Below are 20180 nucleotides of genomic sequence, written 5' to 3'. Positions count from 1 at the left end.
ATGTAATTAAGGAACTTGAGGAATTCCCATTGTGGCTCAGTGGTTAAAGGAACCCGACTAGGATCCAGGAGGATGCGGGTTCGATCCCTGGCCTCGCCCAGTGGGTTAAGGATCCTGAGTTGCTGTGAGCTGTGGTGTAGGTCACAGACGTGGGTCAGATCTGGCATTGCTGTGGCATAGGCTGGCAGCTATCGCTCTGAATGGACCCCTAGTCTGGGAACCTCCATAAGCCGTAGGTGCAGCCCTAAAAAGCAAAAAAAAAAAAAAAAAAATTAAGGGACTTGACTGGATAATTTGTATTTGTAAGGTTTCTTCAAACTTAATGTTCAAATGCTAACATAGAGTAACCATAAACATATATTAATAAGGACTTATCCTTCTATAAGACATTCATATTTATGAAAAACAAGTAAAACACAAAAATGAGCTCATAATACTTTCAAACTGTGTCTTGGAGACAGACTCATCCCTGTCTCCTACAACTACAGAGATTTATAATAAGTAGTCACTGTCTGAATAATAGCTATGACCTTCGATCATCAAAAATACCATTGTCTTCAGTGCATTTTAACAAGGCATGAAAAACGGTCTGATACATTTTAGAAATTTCTGCTACAGAAGTAAAAATAAAATGCGTTTTTTTTTCTAATTCTCCAGTAAACAAGAAATTCCATAAATCAAACCCCCAAATGTAACCTAGTTAATCAGGCAAATATTTATAGAATACTTACCATGCATTTAGGGCTGTGTGAAGTGTTACTGTAGCACAAAAAAAGTATAATTGACCCAAATTTAACTAGTGGTAACTGGGTAAAGAATATTTAAGCCAAGAAGATCTCTTGAGTATCTAATCATCGAAACAGATTTTAAACAGATATTTACCATGGAGCTGACTGAAATAAAGTAATTCTTCCTTGGAAAGTTCATCTCCCCTTGAAGGGTCCTTAGCATTCACCTCAGTATAAGCTGAAAACAGATAACCCAAATCATATTTATAACAATGAGGGACAGAAATGGGTCCTATAAGTGGTCCAATTAAATCTGGGGGCAGAGAATTAAACAAAGGGTTCCTGTAAAAGAAAGACATACATGAAGAAACGTGGAAGTGGTACTACTGTATAGTATTTGATCATTTTCAGTTCTGTTATTTCTGCAAACTACATGCTTTCTAATAAGTTTTCTGAGAGCCATTATAAGTTGAAATTTAAAAATCTGGCACGTGGGAATCTCTGAAAATATAACCTCAGTTGTTTAAAAATGTCTTTAAGGAGTTCCCATCGTGGTGCAGTGGTTAATGAATCCGATGAGGAACCATGAGGTTGTGGGTTCGATCCCTGGCCTTGCTCAGTGGGTTAAGGATCCGGTGTTGCCGTGAGCTGTGGTGTAGGTCGAAGACGTGGCTCGGATCTGGCGTTGCTGTGGTTCTGGTGTAGGCCGGTGACTATAGCTCCGATTTGACTCCTAGCCTGGGAACCTCCATATGCCACGGGAGCGGCCCTAGAAAAGGCAAAAAGACAAAAAAAAAAAAAAAAGTCTTTAATAATAAGGAAATCATTGAGAGCTCTAACAGATATACAGTGCTTTTTTTTTTTTTGATACTTCTACTGAAAGTATATTCATTCTATGGCAATCTTAGACATTCTGAGGACAACGTAACTTGACAATGTAAAGTTCTTCATAATTAAATTATTATTTGGCTTGTCTGTTGTTTTTAATGTTGTATTTGTGATTTGAGTTTGTGAGGGGTTAAAGATGGCTTTTAGATTTTTGGTCTGCCTGGTAAGAATGGTTCCCAGCTAACCTGGGAAGACTCTAAGAGACCTCAGGTACAGTTTTAGACAAATTACGATGTATGTTTTTTGGAGGGAGGCAGTGAATCACCCTATCTAAGCTTAAAGGTACATTTGCGATGTTCCTTTACAGCCTAAAACTGTTTTCCCAAAATATGAATCAGGCCATTAAAGGCAGTATGGTAAAATACAAAGAAACCTGAATTTTGGATTCAAACTTCAGTTTGAATGCCAGCTATGCAATTTATTAGCCATGTGATCTTCAGCAAATTTAATCTTTCTCTTAGTTTACTTATTGTCAAAATTGGAAAGATAATACTACCTTTCCGAGATACCATGAGAATTAAATAAAACAATGCATATTAAGTAAATAAATGCCTTGACAGAACAAGTGTTCAATAAATGGTAGCTTTCATTTTGCTTCCTTTTCTAAATGTTTAACATCCCTGCTGCCTGTCTCATTGTTCTGAATAATTTATGGTACTTCACAAGTTTGGCAGTTTGTCTAAAGTTAAATTCTATGCTCTAACGACAACAGCAGCAGTAATAAAAAAAATTCAATATTATACCAATATTCAAATGATAAATAGTTCTTATACACAAACTACTTATCATGAAATTGACCACTAACAGGAAGGAAACTTGTGAACCCATCTGTTATACAGAATCTCTTCCATAGATTTCAGCGTAACTATACATTAGCAAAAATACTGGCAATATGATCCACTGGCCACAATGAAGCAATGACTTTATGTCATGTGGAAAGTTATGTTATTTGTTAAAATGGAATGGCATGTGTAATATATAGTGGTTAAAATGGAGTCAACTTCCATACATCACTAACAACTGTTAAACTCTTACCTGGAGGAATATGCAGCTTAAAAAGCAGCTTAAGCTTCTCGGTGAAACTTCCATTGTACATTATGTCTGTTCAATAAAATTAAATTGCAAATAATCACATCTGAAGAACATTGAAGCAATTCCAGCAACACAGATTATAAAGATACAGCTATTAGCCAGGAATTAGGGTTCAGAAACTTTCTGTTACTTAAACTAACAGTTAAACCACCACCCAGTCAGCCAGATTCTTTCCTTGAAGTATATAAGCAAAAGATCCTTTATCAGAGGAATAAATAAAATGCTCTCCTGTTGAATTCTCTTCCTCCAATCCCAATCTAAAATTAATGTTTTTCTTTTGAATCAGGCTTTATGCTTCATTTGAGGAGAGAACTCTTCTTCAAGGGGGAGCCCCTGGTAGGAAAGCATGAATAGGGTGTCTGGAAAAGCAAAGGAACGATATAACTGATGGACTATCTACAGGCACAAAATGTTCCCTGAATATTTCGCTACCATTTTTCTAGGCTATGTGGTTGGATTTTTACTGAGGGAGACTGTCCTCTGAAGTATTCATGTGCCCAAGTGTGGGAAAAATCAGGACATTATCTTCCTTCATGTTAACCATTAAATCATCTGCATCTAACAGCTTGGTTTTCTGGAAGGGTTGAAGCAAAATTAGACAAATATACTTAGCTTTAGTGACAAACACACAAAATTGTCCAGTTTTCGCTAAAGCTGGAGACAATGTAAATAAGGCTGATAAAATCTAACGAAAGTGGCAATAATAGGCAATACTAAGTATTTCTAAGGGTACCTTTATTTTTTGTTTTTAAGAAGAAAATTATTGGACATCATCCTACCAATTACAGAAGAGAATTCTTTGAAGTTTATAAGGCAGTCGGAGTTTTCATCCAAAAATCTAAATGTCCATAAAGCTAGTGAGTCTCTGTTTGCAGAATGAGCCCAGGGACTCAACAAGTGATACAACACTCTGAACTGCTGGCAGTCAATCTGATACTGTTCCAAATATGGCAGACTGGGATCATGGTGCTTCAACACTGGAGAACTCAAACACCAATAATAAGAAAAAAACAACTCTTTCTATTTAAAAAAAAAAGAAAAAAAGGAAAGTCATTAGGTCAGAAAAAGTAACTTTGTACGATTTTTTTTCTTTTATAGTTGAGTGGCTGTGGTAAAATTATGCTAAGAATATTATTTTTCATTTAAAGAAGGAAAATAGTACCTTAAAGATGACATAAAGTTCATCCAATTCTTGAAGGCTCAACTTCACATCTTGTGATACAACACGCAACTTTAAAAAGATCAGAAGCAATGTAGAATTAACACTTCAGTTTAGAAATTCTCTTTGAATATAATTAAAAAATCTTTCTCTGCCAGAATAAAATATTTTTCTTTTAACTTTTTAAAGGGCCAACAAAAGTAAATGTACCTATTTTGCCCTTTAAAAAGTTTGTACATAGACTATAGTTCAATTTTACTGATTATATAATTTGACCTTCATCGCTTCATACCTAGAAATTACTCCTAAAGGACAGCCACTTAATGTCTAGAAATATAAGCAACAGTATTCTATGTCTTTTTTCAGCTATTCCTGTCTTGCTACATGAGCAATTTGTTAAGTTATCATGTGAGATTGTCAGTAAACACTTGAAAGGAATTGGGAGATATACATTCCCTCTCTGTGTCAAGAAATGTAATCCTAGAAACAATTATCTTAGAAAATATGTAATTTCATTCGACTCCATGAAGAATAAGCACTATGGGAGTTCCCACTATGGCTCAGTGGGTTAAGGACATGAACTTGTTTCTGAGGATGCAGGGTTGATCTCTGGCCTCACTCAGTGGTTTAAGGATCTGGTGTTGCTGCAAGCTGCAGTGTATGTAGGTTGCATATGTGGCTTGGATCCAGTGTTGCTGTGGCTGTGGCAGAGGCCTTAGCTACAGCTCCGATTCGACCCCTAGCCCGGAAACATCCATTTGCCATGGGTGTAGCCATTAAAAAAAAAAAAAAAAGCACTGATGGTAAAATGGTTTTACTATTTAAGAAATTTTAAAGATGGGTAAAGACAAAGGCTAGAATTAATGAAACGGGTAATAAAAAAATAGACTTGATAAATAAAAGAGTTGGTTAATTGAAAAAGTAAGTAAAATAAATATGTGGCAAGTATGATAAAAGAAATAAGAAATCACAAATAAATATCATTGAGAAGGAAAAGAATACTATAAACATATCTATAGAGCTCATTAAGTGTCCAGGACATAAAAAAGTAGCATTATCTGTTGAATGAATTTCATAAGCTTTATGAAAATATATCTGTAAGTCTAGATGAAATGGCTAATTCTCTAGGAAAATATAAATGCCAAAATTAACTCAGGAAGAGCAAGTTCTGAATAGGCTAAACTGGTAAGCAAAGATCTGCCTCCCACCAAAGGCAGCAGATCCAGATGGTTTTACAGGCTCATCTCAAACTGTCAGGTAATGGATAATTCTTATGTGATTTAAACCATCTAAAAGCATAGGAAAATATGGTTTGCTCCAAAATCCATTCTATGACATGAGCGCAATTTTTTTTTTTTTTTTTTTTTTTTTTTGTCTTTTGTCTTTTAGGGCCGCACTCGAGGCATATGGAGGTTCCCAGGCTAGGGGTCTAATCGGAGCTGTAGCCACTGGCCTACACCACAGCCACAGCCATGCCAGATCCGAGCCGCATCTATGACCTACATCACAGCTCACAGCAATGCCAGATCCTTAAGCTGCTGAGCGAGGCCAGGGATTGAACCTGCAACCTGATGGTTCCTAGTTGGATTTGTTTCCACTGTACCATGCTACCATGCTGGGAACTCCTGTGAGCACAATTCAAATACGAAAAATGAAGTTAGCACACACACACAGTAAGCCAACATCACTGTAACATAGATATAAAGAACCTAGCTACACTATTTAGGAACATTATCAAAGCAGAATATTAAAAGAACATGAACAAACAGAATTCATTGGAAGTCTATTTTTTTTTTTTTTTTTTGTCTTTTTAGGGCCGCACCTGTGGCATAAGGTTTCCCAGGCTAGGGGTCGAATCGGAGATGTAGCTGCTGGCTGACGCCACAGCCACAGCAACATGGGATCCGAGCCTATACCACCGTTCATGGCAATGTCAGATCCTTAACCCACTGAGAGAAGCCAGGGATCGAACCTGTGTCCTCATGGATTCTACTCAGATTTGTTTCTGCTGAGCCACTACAGGAACTCCTAATATTACGAATTCTTTTTTTTTGGTCTTTTTGCCATTTCTTGGACCGCTCCCGTGGCATATGGTGGTTCCCAGGCTAGGGGTCAAATCAGAGCTGTAGCTGCCGGCCTACACCAGAGCCACAGCAATGTGGGATCTGAGCCACGTCTGCGACCTATACCACAGCTCATGGCAACGCCAGGTCCTTAACCCACTGAGCAAGGCCAGGGATTGAACCAACAACCTCATGGTTCCTAGTTGGATTTGTTAACCACTGAGCCATGACGGGAACTCCAGGAATTCTTTAATGGACTTGACTACATTAATAAAGTAGAAAAATACATAATCTCAAGATATGGAAAAGTTATTTGACCAAAGTTAACAATATTGATGATTTTTTTTTTTTTTGTCTTTTCTAGGGCTGCTCCCACGGCATATGGAGGTTCCCAGGCTAGGGGTCTAATCGGAGCTGTAGCTGCCGGCCTACACCAGAGCCACAGCAACGTGGGATCCGAGCCACGTCTGCGACCTACACCACAGCTCATAGCAACGCCAGATCCTTAACCCACTGAGCAAGGCCAGGGATGGAACCTGCAACCTCATGGTTCTTAGTTGGATTCGTTAACCACTGCGCCACGATGGGAACTCCACATTATTGATGTTTTAAAAATGTCCCAAACCTCTTAACCTAGAAACTTAGTGAAACTCCTTAATTTGATAAGAGGCATCCTTCAAAAATCAAGAGCAGGAAGTTCCCACTGTGGCTCAGTGGTAATGAGCCTGACTAGTGATGTGGGTTCAATCCCTAGCCTCGCTCAATGGGTTAAGGATCTGCCGGCATTGCCATGAGCTGTGGCGTAGGTCGCAGACGCAGCTCTGATCCCAACCCGTAGCCCGAGAACTTCCATATGCAGCAGATGTGATCCTAAAAAGCAAAATAAATAAATAAATAAATAAATAAAAATCAAGAGCAATCATCATACCTAACAATAAAATACTAGAGGAATTCCTATTAAATCCCAGAATAAGACAAGGAAGCTTGCTTCACTGCTATTATGTAATACCTCTATGAAAATTCTACCCACTATAATACCCCCCCCAAAAGAAGTATACATCCTAGGAAGGGTCAAAACTCTAAGACTAGAAATGATAAGCTTGTCTATTCAGAAAACTGGAGAAATTCAACCAAAAAAAATTAGAATTAATGAGTCAGTAACACAGCCACTGAAAAAAGCAACGTGTGCAAATCAATAGCTTTTACACATACTGCAATAAATTAGAAAATATAAAGAAAAAAAACCTCATTCATATTAGCAATAAAACCATAAAATACACAGGAGTAGATAAAACACAATAAGAAATATATAAAACCTCTATGATAAACAATAAATGCTTACTAAAGGACACTTAAAAAGACACTTAAAAAGACAGGTGAAAGTCCAGATTTCAAAATGGACTATAAAGCCACAATACTTAAAATAGTTTGGTGGTGTTGCAGAAAAAAAGACTCCAGAAATAAACCCATGTATGGAGTTCCTATTGTGGGTCAGTGGTTAATGAACCCAACTAGTATCCATGAGGACGCGGGTTTGATCCCTGGCCTTGCTCAGTGGGTTAAGGATCCTTGTTACACTATGAGCTGTGGTGTAGGTTGCAGACACAGCTTGGATCTCGCGTTGCTGTGACTGTGGTGTAGGCCAGCAGCTACAGCTCTGATTCGACTCCCTAGCCTGGGAACCTCCATATGCTGCAGGTGCAGCCCTAAAGAGACAAAAGACCAAAAAATAATAATAATAAATAAATAAAAATAAAATTAAAATTAAAAAGCTATATTGCCCTCTAACCCCCCATTGTATACACGTATGTCTATAGATATTTAGAAAAAAGGTCTAGAAGGATATATGGCAAATCATTTTAATATTGGTTACTCCTGGGGTAGGAAACTTACTTTTTTACATTTCTATAATGTCTAAATTATTCAAAATAATCATGTATTGCTTTGGTATGTTTTTTTAAAGTTAATATAGAAAAACTAAAACAAGGGGGCTCTATGCTAACTATGTCATGGTAACATCATTGAATTACTTGTGATCTAAACCTGTAATCTTCAGAAATGTTAATTTTCCCAGATTTGTATCTCTGTGGACTTGACCTTTAAGCATTAGGTTTACAAAAACAATACATTCTCATGATAAAAGCTCAGACAGTACAGAAGGATTTATACAGCAAAATAAAGCCCTCCCTCTTCGAACCAGCAATCTGTTAATGAGTAGATTAATTGATTAATCTATTAATCTATTAAAGAGGCAAGCAATATTAACAGCTTCTTATGTAGTCATCCAAATATTAGTAAGAAGTACTTAAAACATACCGCTTCATAACTTTTTCACTTTATCTTAGGTATCCAAGGATAATAATACATATTAGCAGCATAAACTACTATGTGGGTCAGCTGTTCTTATTGATGAAGCGTATCACAAATATGTTATGCTTAAATGCCTACATCATAGCATTCAATACTAAAGGTCAAATAGCACAGAACATGTTGGAGAAACCAATATAATTCAACCAGAAGAAAATAACTTCTTTCCTCTCAAAAAATTTACAGTAAGCTAAGCTATGGCAAGAATCTAGCTCAAATGTCTATAGTTATTTTATTTTCTTCGCATGGAATGATCATTTTTAAAAGGAAGCTGAGAGAAAAAAATGTGACTCCAATTGGTTTTCTCCTATTGGGTGGATACTCACCACATTCTGCTTTGTCGTTTCCTCTAGGGTCTGTATCACATATAACCTATTTCGACAGCGCATGCTATGTATATCCTCATAGCGAATACTGCCATATTTCTGCAAGAAATACGATTTCAGTAGATACTCATTCATAATAAATATCCACTTCTCTTACAATTGAATTTCAGCAGATTCAATTCTCAGAGGCCCTGGTTCTATTTCTAGCTATTTTCCTAACTTGTGCAGTGATTATGCAAATTTTCACCTCCCACGTTTCAGTTGTTCTGTATATTCACAGGAGAGGACTCCATCTACTATGAGTCTAGACTAAGTACAAGGACATCGGTAAAATTCTTAGTCTCTACATCGAGCATATTTTCCACCTTTTTATACAGTGATAGATATTTGAAAGTGGATATTATTTGTGAATAGTTTCATTTAATGAAAAGCAAACTGAATCAGAGGAGGCTCTATAACTTAGGAATGGTTCACAGAACTCATTTTTAAAGTGAAGTTGGGTTTTAAATTACTTTATCTTTATTTATATTATCTTACTCTTAATATACCACTAGAGCTAAAACTATAGTATCTATCGTTTAAATGTGCTAGTAATTATATATTATGGCATAAGAAAAACTTACCTCATTTGACTCTCTAATCAAATCTGTAATATCCACTCGACTATGGCTGCTTTTATCATCACTTACATTTGAACCCTGCTGCACACTTGAAGGCAATGGGCTATCCTTATTAGTGACATTGTCAAAGAACCTATCCAAAAGGGATAGTAATAACAAGAATTAGTAGAAGTAAAATGCCAAGAAAGTGACAGCTAATTTCTCCCTAGTTAGTCAGAGGTTAATTTCAACCAAGAGGACAAGGGACAGTCTTAGAAGGAAGTAGAAGTTGAAGAGGGTTGGGAATTAGGAGGACAGAGAAGCAGGAAATGGGATGGTATGAAATGATGTCAGAGGCAGGGAAGGAGAGCACAGAGAAGCAGACAGGCTCAGAGAGGACTCAGCAAACAGCCCAGTGGGGATGGAATATAGGGTACGTAGAGGTACCTAAGGAGAAATAATTTGAGAAAGATACACGGAGGCCTTAACATGGAGAGTTCTAAATGCCAGAGTAAGGTGTTTATACTTTATTCTGTATATAAATGGCATTTGATGCACCATCACAACAGTTCCCAAATATTTATTTTTTTTATTTTTATTTTTTTTGTCTTTTTGCCATTTCTTGGGCTGCTCCTGTGGCATATGGAGGTTCCCGGGCTAGGGGTCTAATCGGAACTATAGCTGCCAGCCTACGCCAGAGCCACAGCAACGCAGGATCCGAGCCACGTCTGCAACCTACACCACAGCTCACAGCAACGCCGGAACCTTGACCCACTGAGCAAGGGCAGGGACCGAACCCGCAACCTCATGGTTCCTAGTCGGATTCGTTAACCACTGCGCCACGACGGGAACTCCGCAAATATTTATATATACATTCATTTAATATATACATACATAGTATATACATACACACAACACATGTGTTACAATACAAAATAGAATTCACAGAAAAGGCACTAGGCAAATAAAGCTCGGCCTATCTGATTGAAACCACTTAGAAACCAGAAAAATTTCCTTCACTGGATATTTAATATTATATAATGTTATATAGTATATAATATAATAATTATAACATGAATATAATATATACTGTATAATAATATGAATGATAATATTATATTGCTACATTTCCCCCTTCAAATTACCTGTACATGCTTTAATTTATAGCACAAACTGGGACACTGAAAGTCCCAGCATACTGAATCAACAGTATTACTGTAAATGTGTATATAACCTAGTGGTTTACATCAAAGTGACTTACTTTTGTTATATTCTGGAAGCAGAAGAGTAGACTCTAGGCCTGGCTTTTCATTCAACTAGCTGGTGAGCTTGGGCAAATTATTTAAAGTTCCTAGGGCTCGGTTTCCTCATCAATAAAATAAGGGGCTTGAACAACATAACCTCTAAGGTGCTTGCCAGATTTAAATGCTGTGGGTCTCACAGTACCTGTTTAAAGCTGTAACAGCTTCAGCATCATCTTTACAGGCCAGCAGTTTGTCTAAATTATAGTCAAGTATTGCCAATCCCAGTTGTAAAATGGCCTTTATTCCATCATAGAAGAAACAGTCTACTACGTTCACTGCACTCTCAATAGGTAGCACACTAATAAAAAGTGTGAGGAACCATGAGAGAGAAACTGAGGAAAAGAATGTCATATCAGTCATGTGTTCAGTCAGCTGGGGAAGGTGATCTCTGATAAGCTCTTCAAAGACCGCCTGATCCACCAAGGCACCTGGAGAACATAAAAAGGAACTTAAAAATAAACACCTTTCAAGAGGACTTGTTTTTGATACCTTCCCACTTCTATTAGTATGCCGATATATTTTATTTCTCTTAAATTATAAACATCTTCTGTGCCTTCTCTATATTTCACACATCTCTTTATCTGCTAATGGTATCATGCATCAAGAAGCACCTGAGAAACTCAATTCATATTCATTTGAACAATTATTTATGGAATCTTTATTATGTGCAGACACTTGTAATAGGTGATATAAGAGATATACCGATTAATTAAATGGCTCATCTTCAAAGAGCTTAACATCTAATAGAACTTAAGATAAATACACAAATAACTATAACACAAGACAATACAATCGATGACCTGGTCATGATACCAAAGGTTTATGATGGTGACAAAGGAGAGACCCTCTATGGTTTTAAGAGAGGGGATCACAGATCTATAAATATTTGATGACTAAAGAAAATATTATATAATTAACAAACTAAGAACTTGATCCTTTGAAAGCCTGCATATATCTATACAGTTCATAAAAATGTGGAGATTTTAAGCTGATTAAAATCTCTCTAATCAAGAAACAATTACAAATTTTCCAATAGCTCCAGATGCTTCAGATCACCACTGTTTTACCAATACAGAGATAGTAAACTTAAATTTTCTATTTTATAAAGAAACAGACCTGGTACTTTATCTTTAAAAAACAATATATTAAACAATCTTTCCAACTGTATATTCAGTGCAAAAAGCTCTTCCCTTGAGCATGTCAGTGAATGTGACATTTTCATATTGCTTACATTTTTTTGTATTTCAAAACTTAATTGATCAGTTCTTCCATATGCTAGGTAATTGGATAGACAAGGGGCCTATAAACTGTTTAGAAAAGAAATATGTGTTTGTGTATGTATATGTGTGTGGTTTTTTTTACCAATGATTCGACGATTAAAATAATCAGGTAACATTCGTTCACATACAGCAACCAGAAGCCAAAAAGCTTCTTCCTCTTTTGCATACAGAAGCAACACTGAAGTCAAAATGTTCATCGCCTAAAATTAAAAAATAAACATTGCTTGGCCAATAATTACATTTCTTCTTCAAACACAGTAGTTTTCAGCAATAACAACCATGAGAGTAATCATAATGGAAACATAAGAACTCTGAGCCAGTCCAAAAAAAAACAAGGTGAAGTCAGGATAACATTTGCTAATCAGTTATTTCACATGGTAAATTCAAGGAAAATGAAGAGGTAACATCATGAACACAGAACACAAGTAAAACCTCTCTGATTTAGACTACTTTCAATGAGTAAAAAATATTAATTATTGCAAATCTTAAAAAAACACCTACTTTCAAGGACATATTCAAATTGTAGAAACAAACTTCATCTGTATTTTCAACTCCCTCTCTTAGATGTCCATCTTCCTCAATTGTGTCAGAAATCAAACATCTTCTTTCCTCTATTAAATAGGATTCCCATCTTTGCTCCCTTAATTTTGATCATGCTAGAAGCCCTTTATTTACCACAACTGATCTGTCTTCATATCCTAGTATCTTCTTATAAAATGTCTTTTAGATTTGATTTATCCTCTCCATTCCCACAACCACCCTAGTGTCCACCTTCTTCTAATCTATCTTCCATACAAATGTCAGATCATTACTTTTATATTACATTTGGCCATGGCCCTTATTATAAAGGTAATAAACCTTTAAGGGACAGGGTCTGGAAAGAATGGAAAGGCATGAAGAAAACAAAATCTCCTATATCCTACCTACCCAGAGATCACCACTGTTAACAAGTTGATGTGTACTTTTTGTGTTTTTATTTTTTCTTTTACCCCTTCTAAAATGTATACCAAACTATAAAGTTTGATTTTTTTCACTTAACATTATATTATTCATTTTCAACACCATTAAATAATTCTAAAACCATATTTTCATGACTGTAAAATAATCGAGGAAGTTGCATACATTATAAATTATTTAACCATTCTACTATTATTGAACATTTAGGTTGATTTCAACTTTTCACTACTATATATAATTCTGCAAGGAATATCTCTGTATATAAATCTTTACTATTTTCTTAGAAAAGATCCATAGAAATGAAGTTATTTGGTCAAAGAACATTTAAAAAAAATTTTTTTGGCTGTGCCCATGGCATGAAGAAGTTCCCAGGCCAGGGATAGAACTTATGCCATAGCAGTGACAATGACAGATCCTTTAACCACTATGCCACCACGGAACTCCAAAGAATATTATTTTTATTTATTTATTTTTATTTTTTATTTTTTTGCTTTTTAGGGCCACATCCACTGCATATGGAAGTTCCCAGGCTAGGAGCTGAATCAGAGCTGCATCTGCCCACCTATGCCACAGCCACAGCAACACGGGATCCGAGCCACGTCTGTGACCTACAACACAGCTCACAGCAGTGCTGGATCCCTGACTCACTGAGTGAGGCCAGGGATCGAACATGCATCCTCATAGATACTCATTGAGTTCATTTCCACTGCACCATGAAGGGAACTCCCTAAAGAATATTATTATTATTGTCTTTTTTGCCATTTCTTGGGCCGCTCCCACGGCATATGGAGGTTCCCAGGCTAGGGGTTGAATCGGAGCTGTAGCCGCCGGTCTACGCCAGAGCCACAGCAACACTGGATCCGAGCCGTGTCTGCAACCTACACCACAGCTCAGGGCAATGCCAGATCCTTAACCCACTGAGCAAGGCCAGGGATCAAACCCGCAACCTCATGGTTCCTAGTTGGATTCGCTAACCACTGAGCCACGATAGGAACTCCAAGAATATTATTTTTAAATGACTCGATATTACTGCCAAATTGTATTCTGGAAAGGCTCTACCAATTTATATTTCCGACTTAAAGTGTTTGAATGCTTACTTCACTGCTCTTTTGCCAATACTAAGAATTATAATAATTTTAATTGTCTTTGCTGATTTGATAATGAAAGTGGCATCTCATGGTTTGAATTTGGATTTGAGGTTGAACTTTCTTTTTTAGACTTTATTATCAATCTGTATTTTTTGTTCTATGACAAATCTTTTCATGTCCACTGCTCATTTTTATAAGTTAGTACTTTTCTTATAGATTTATATATTAAGTATGTCAGTTCTTTGTCACTTCTGGCACAATATGCGACCTCAAGTTCAATTTTTACTCCACCACTTTCCTGTTCAAGAATCCATTATGGGGAGTTCCCGTCGTGGCACAGGGGAAATGAATCCGACTAGGAACCATGAGGTTTCGCGTTCGATCCCTGGCCTTGCTCAGTGGGTTAAGGATCCATCGTTGCCATGAGCTGTGGTGTAGGTCACAGACGCAGCTCGGATCTGGCATTGCTGTGGCTCTGGCGAGGCCAGCGGCTATAGCTCCGATTAGATCCCTAGCCTGGGAACCTCCATATGCTGCAGGTGTGGCCCTAAAAAAGACAAAAAAAAAAAAAAAAAAAAAAAAAGGAAAAAGGATCCATTATGGGAAATTCTTGTTGTGGCACAGTGGGTTAAGAATCTGCCTGCAGCAGCTTGGGTCACTGGAGGTGTGGGTTTAATCCCCTGCTCGGCGCTGGGTTAAAGGATCCAGCATTGCTGCAGCTGTGGCATTCGGTCACAGCTATAGCTCAGATTCAATCCCTGGCCTGGGAACTTTCATATACCACAGGTGTGGTCATAAAAAATGAAAAAAAATTTTTTACTTTCGAAAAGAAGCCATAATCAGAGCAGCATCAGTGAAGATGGCAGAATAAGGCTCTCTGAAAATGCTCTCTCTATAATAACAACAAGAGTATGAGCAAAAATTATCAAAAATAATTTTTCAGAACTCTGAAAATCCACAAGCTTATAGCAATCCAGGAAGCATTTATTTAACAAAATGGCTGAATCTCAGTAAGAAGAGTAAGCTCTGTGGTATTTTAAATTGCTCAAGTCCCAGCCCTCTTCAGTTTCACAGAAGCCTGAAAAACCAACACTCAGCAATCACGGTGAAAAGCAGCACCTAGCAGACACAGGAAGGAACAGAATGGGGCTGGAGTGCCTTCAAAGTCTCATTCCCAGAGAAGTGTCATTATTGGACCTGTCTGGTGGTTCCCTGGAAGACTGCACTCACAAGGCTGTCTTTATTTGACCCGACACAGAGCTCACCCAAGGCAAACAGACTTTTCTCCAGCATGTTCCTTGAAAAAATCAGAGGCAGCTGTTGAACGTGTGGCTGCCTGAGGCAGTGGGTAACAGTTGGGCCAAACAACAGGGTAATACAGGGTTAAAATGAAAAGCTGAGGAATGATATATCCATAAGGGACTTTGGAAAGCTGTAATTTATTCCTGGGAATCTAGAAGGCCAAGTGCATGTGGCTTATATGTCTGCCCAGAGCTGTATGTATGCTCAGGAAAGAACAGAAAAGGCTCTATTCCCTTACCTCTGGCTAATCTTGAGGTTCTGCACAAACAGGAAAAAAATAGGGGAAAAATCAACAAAATTAAAAGTTGGTTCTTTGGAAAGCTTTAAAAAACCCTGAAACTCTTTAGGTAGCCTAACCAAAAATATATATATATATATAAAAAAAAAAAAAAACAGAGAGAGAGAGATAGAGAGAAATTAAAATCAGTACTTGGCCATAAAAAAGAATGAAATAATGCCATTTGCAGCAACATGGATGGACCTAGAAATTATCATACTAAATGAAGTAAATCAGGTAAAGACAAACATCATATAAGATCACTAATATGTGGAATCTAATTTAAAAACGATACAAAAAACTCATTCACACAACAGAAGTGGACTCAAAGATTTCAAAACCAAACTTATGGTTACCAAGAGGGAAAACATTGGCGGGAGGGATAAATTAGGAAGTTGGGATTAACATATAAACAATTCTATATATAAAATAGATAAATAAAAAGGACCTACTGTATAGCACAGGGATATATACTCAATACTGTGTAATAACCTACATGGGAAAGGAATCCGAAAAGGAATGGATATATGTGAAACTGATTTACTTTGGCATACACCTGAAACTAACACAACATTGTAAGTCAGCTATATTCCAATAAAATTCTTAAAAAATTAAAATCATCCTGCTGTGGAGAACTGGGAACTGTGTCTAGTCACTTATGATGGAGCATGATAATGTGTGAAAAGAGAATGTGTACATGCATGTGTAACTGGGTCACCATGTTGTACAGTAGAAAAAAATCGTATTGGGGAAATAACTATTAAAAAATAATAAAAAAATTAAAATCAAGAAATAGATATCATTACCATCAACCTTAACAGAAATAAAAAGGATTATAAGGGAATAAGATGAACAACTGTGTGCTAACAAATTAGACAACCTAGATAAAATGGACAATTTCCTAGAAAAACCACCAAGTCCAACTCAAGAAGAAATAGAAAAATCTGAATAGATTTATACGTAGAGAGATTGAGTTAATAATGAAAAAAACTTTCTGCAAAGAAAACTCTAGGAAGAGATGGCTTCACTGGCAAATTCTACCATATAGTTAAAGAATTAACACCAAATTCTTCATTAACTCAAGAAAATAGGAGTGGAAGAAACATTCTTTGAGACCCTGTACCAAAACTAGACAAAGACATCACAAGAAAACTATGCATCAGTATAAGTAAAAAAATCTCTAACAAAATACTAGCAAACCAAATCCAATAACATACAGCATGACCCAGTAAGATTTATCCTGTGAATGTAAGGATGGTAAAACATGAAAATCAACAGAAAACATGATGTAAAAAATTAACAAATGTAAACCTCAACTAAATAGAGTTGGTGGACAAGAAGGGGGTGTGTTGATGCCCTGCCACTATAGCAGAGACCAACAAGTAGAAAAACTCTTCTTTCCTGGAAAGGCCAATGAAAAATCCTAGACTCTTAGTTTAGTATAACCCTTCCAACTTTCTTTCTTTCTCTATAAAAGCATTCTCCTCCCCTTGCCATGGGGGGAACTTGCCCATTGCTCACCATGGCTGTCCCTGTATTGCAATTCTCTGGTGTTCTCAAATTAGCCTGTCTTTGATGGAAAAAAAAATCTGGCAGTCTATTTGTTTCAGGCCCACAACAATATTAATAAAATAAAGGAAAAAACCCCACAAGATTATCTTAATAGATGGAGAAAAACTACTTAATAAAATCCACCACCCTTTCATGATAAAAATACTCAAACTACGAAATAAGGAAACTTACTCAGCATGATAAAGTAAATCTACAAAACTCCCACAGCTGGAGTTCCCGTCATGGTGCAGTGGAAACGAATCCAACTAGGAACCATGAGGCTGCAGGTTCGATCCCTGGCCTCACTCAGTGGGTTAAGGATCCAGCGTTGCCATGAGCTGTGGTGTAGGCCACAGATGTGGCTCGGATCTCGAGTTGCTGTGGCTGTGGTGTAGTCTGGCAGCTGCAGCTCTGATTAGACCCCTAGTCTGGGAACCTCCATATGCTGCAGGTGCGGCCCTCAAGAAGACAAAAGACAAACAAACAAACAAAAAACTCCCACGGCTAACATCATACTTAATGATGAAAGACTAATTGCTTCCCCCTAAGATAAAAAAACAAGACACAATACGCATTCTCATCACTTCGCTTCTACACTGCACTGAAAGTTATAGCCAGGTCAATCAGGCAAGAAAAAGAGGGGAAATAAGGCATCTGGATTGGAAAGGTAAAAACATCACTATTCAGATTCCATGGTCTTGGGAGCTCCTTGGTGGTCTAGTGGTGAGGATTCAACACTTTCCCCACCATGACCCAGGTTCAATCCCTGGGTTGGGAACTGAGATCCCAAATGAAGCTGCTGCACATTTGGGGCCAAAAAAGAAAAAGGAACAACAACAACAACAACAGAATCCCAACAGATTCCCACAGTCTTGTATGTAGAAAATCCTAAGTAAGGAATTCACAAAAAAATCTGCTAGAACTAATAAGCTCAGCAAGGTTGCAGGAGAGAAGATCAATATATACAAAAATTAACTGTATTTCTATATACTGGCAATGAGCAGTCCAAAAATAAAATCAAGAAAACAATTCCATTTACTGCAATGTCAAAAAGAATAAAAAACTTAGAAATGAAATTAGCAATGAAGTACAAGTCTTGCATATAGGAAATGATTTCTCCAGAAATTGACAATCTTAAAATTCATATGAAAATGCAAGAGACCTACAAAAGCCAAAAAATTTTTTGAAAAGTTAAAAAACTCACATTTCCCAATTTCAAAATGTACTGCACAGATGTAGTAAAAAAGACCATGTGATACTGGCATAAGAATAGAAACATAAATCAATAGAATAGAATTGTGAGTCAAGAAATAAACCCTAACATTTATAGTCAATTGATTTTCAGCAAGTGTGCCAAGGAAATTCAAGGATAGAAAGATTTTTTTTTCAACAAATGACATTGGGACAACTGGCTATCCACAAATAAAAGAATGAAGCTGAACCCTTTCCATACACTACACAGAAAAATTAACACAAAATGGCTCAGAGACCTAAATTTAAGCATTAAAATTATAAAACCTTAGAAGATAACATAGGAATAAATCTTTTTGACCTTGGATTAGGCAATGGCTTCTTAGATGTGATATCAAAAGTACACACAACAAAAGAAAAACACTAAAACTTTTGTGTTTCAAAGAAGTGAAAAGACAATCCACAGAACAGTAGAAACTTTTTACAAATATTATATCTGATAGATGATTGGTATCTAAAATATATAAAGAACCATTACAACTCAACAATAACAAGATAAATAACTTTAAAAATGGGAAAGGACTTGGGAGTTCCCATTGTGCCTCAGCAGCAACAAACCCAGCTAGGATCCATGAGGATTTGAGTTCAATCCCTGAACTCACTCAGTGGTTTAAGAATCTGGTGTTGCCATGAGCTGTGGTGTAGGTCACAGACGCGGCTCGGATCTGGTGTTGCTGTGGCTATGGTGCAGGCCGGCAGCTGCAGTTCCCTAGCCTGGGAACTTCCATATGCCATGAGTGTGGCCCTAGAAAAAAAATGGGAAAGGACTTGAATTGACATTTCACCTATGAAGATATACAGATGGCCAATAAGCACATTAGAGAAAGGCAAATCTAAACCATAATGAGATACCACTTCACATTTACTAGGATAGCTATAATCAAAAATAAGATAATAATAAGAGTTGTCAAGGATGTGGAGAAATTAGAAACCTCATACATTGCTGGTGGGAATGTAAAATGGTACAATATCTTTGAAAAATAGTTTGGCAATGCCCTAAAATGTTAAACAAAGTTACCACATAACTTAGCAATTCTACTTCTAGCTAAATACTCAAAAGAATAAAAAACCACATCCATACAACAAGTTGTACATAACTACCCATGGCAACATTATTCATAACAGCAAAAATGTGGAAACAACCCCAAATGCCTATCAACTGTTGAATAAACAAAACGTGATATATCCATACAATGGACTATTATTCAGCCATAACAAGGAATACAAAGAATACAAGGAATACAAGGAATAACAAGGAATAACTAGGAAATACTAACACATGCTACAACATGGATGAATCTTGAATACAAAACGCTAAATGAAACAAGGCAGACACAAAAGACCACATATTGTATCATTCCATTTAGATAAAATATCCATAATAGGCAAATCTATAGAGACAGAAAAGTAGATTAGTGACTGCCTAGGGTTGGGGGTAGGGGGAAATGGGGAATAACTGCTAATGGATATGGGGCTTCCTTTTGGGGTGATGAAATTATTCTTTTTCTTTTTTTTTTTTTTTTTTTTTGTCTTTTTAGGGCTGCACCCGCGGCATATGGAGGTTCCCAGGCTAGGGGTTGAATCAGAGCTGCAGCCACTGGCTTACGCCAGAGCCACAGCAACGCCGGATCCAAGTGGCGTCTGTGACCTACACCACAGCTCATGGTATCACCGGATCCTTAACACACTAAGGGAGGCCAGGGATCAAACCCGAGTCCTCATGGATGTTAGTCGGGTTTGTTAACCACTGAGCCCCGATGGGAACAAAGGAATATAGATCAGATAGATGGAAGGAAGGGACAGAGGGAAGAAGGAAGAGAAGATAAAGTCAGTCAGCCAGCCATAATAAGTCAGTATGGATCATCCGGGGTTGTGATCAAAAGCAATAAAACCTGCTTACCGTATTAAGTTCAAATTTTTCCCAGGCTTGAAAGATTCACCATGATCT

At 37.1% G+C, this 20180-nt stretch overlaps 1 protein-coding gene across 3 annotated transcripts in view; it reads right to left on the bottom strand.

Annotated features, from left to right (window-relative positions):
* The window catches only part of TBC1D8B (TBC1 domain family member 8B), a 73708-nt gene that overhangs the window by 7850 nt on the left and 45678 nt on the right, over nucleotides 1–20180 (bottom strand). For all 3 annotated transcript variants that reach the window (XM_003135293.6, XM_085008040.1, XM_085008041.1), the window contains 8 exons: nucleotides 11889–12006; nucleotides 10669–10954; nucleotides 9247–9376; nucleotides 8624–8722; nucleotides 3871–3939; nucleotides 3488–3728; nucleotides 2652–2717; nucleotides 883–966 (listed from right to left, as the gene is read on the bottom strand). In XM_003135293.6, coding sequence (XP_003135341.2) covers nucleotides 883–966; nucleotides 2652–2717; nucleotides 3488–3728; nucleotides 3871–3939; nucleotides 8624–8722; nucleotides 9247–9376; nucleotides 10669–10954; nucleotides 11889–12006 — 1093 coding nt within the window. The remainder of the gene's footprint in view (nucleotides 1–882; nucleotides 967–2651; nucleotides 2718–3487; nucleotides 3729–3870; nucleotides 3940–8623; nucleotides 8723–9246; nucleotides 9377–10668; nucleotides 10955–11888; nucleotides 12007–20180) is intronic.

Source organism: Sus scrofa, chromosome X (genome assembly GCF_054392235.1).
Source record: "Sus scrofa isolate SSC_HxYL_T2T_F1_AM1 chromosome X, Sscrofa_HxYL_maternal_Yorkshire_Landrace_v2.0, whole genome shotgun sequence".
In the NCBI taxonomy this organism is placed as follows: domain Eukaryota; kingdom Metazoa; phylum Chordata; class Mammalia; order Artiodactyla; family Suidae; genus Sus; species Sus scrofa.
Note: the sequence above shows the minus strand (reverse complement) of the source record. Positions and strands in the feature narration are given on the sequence as shown.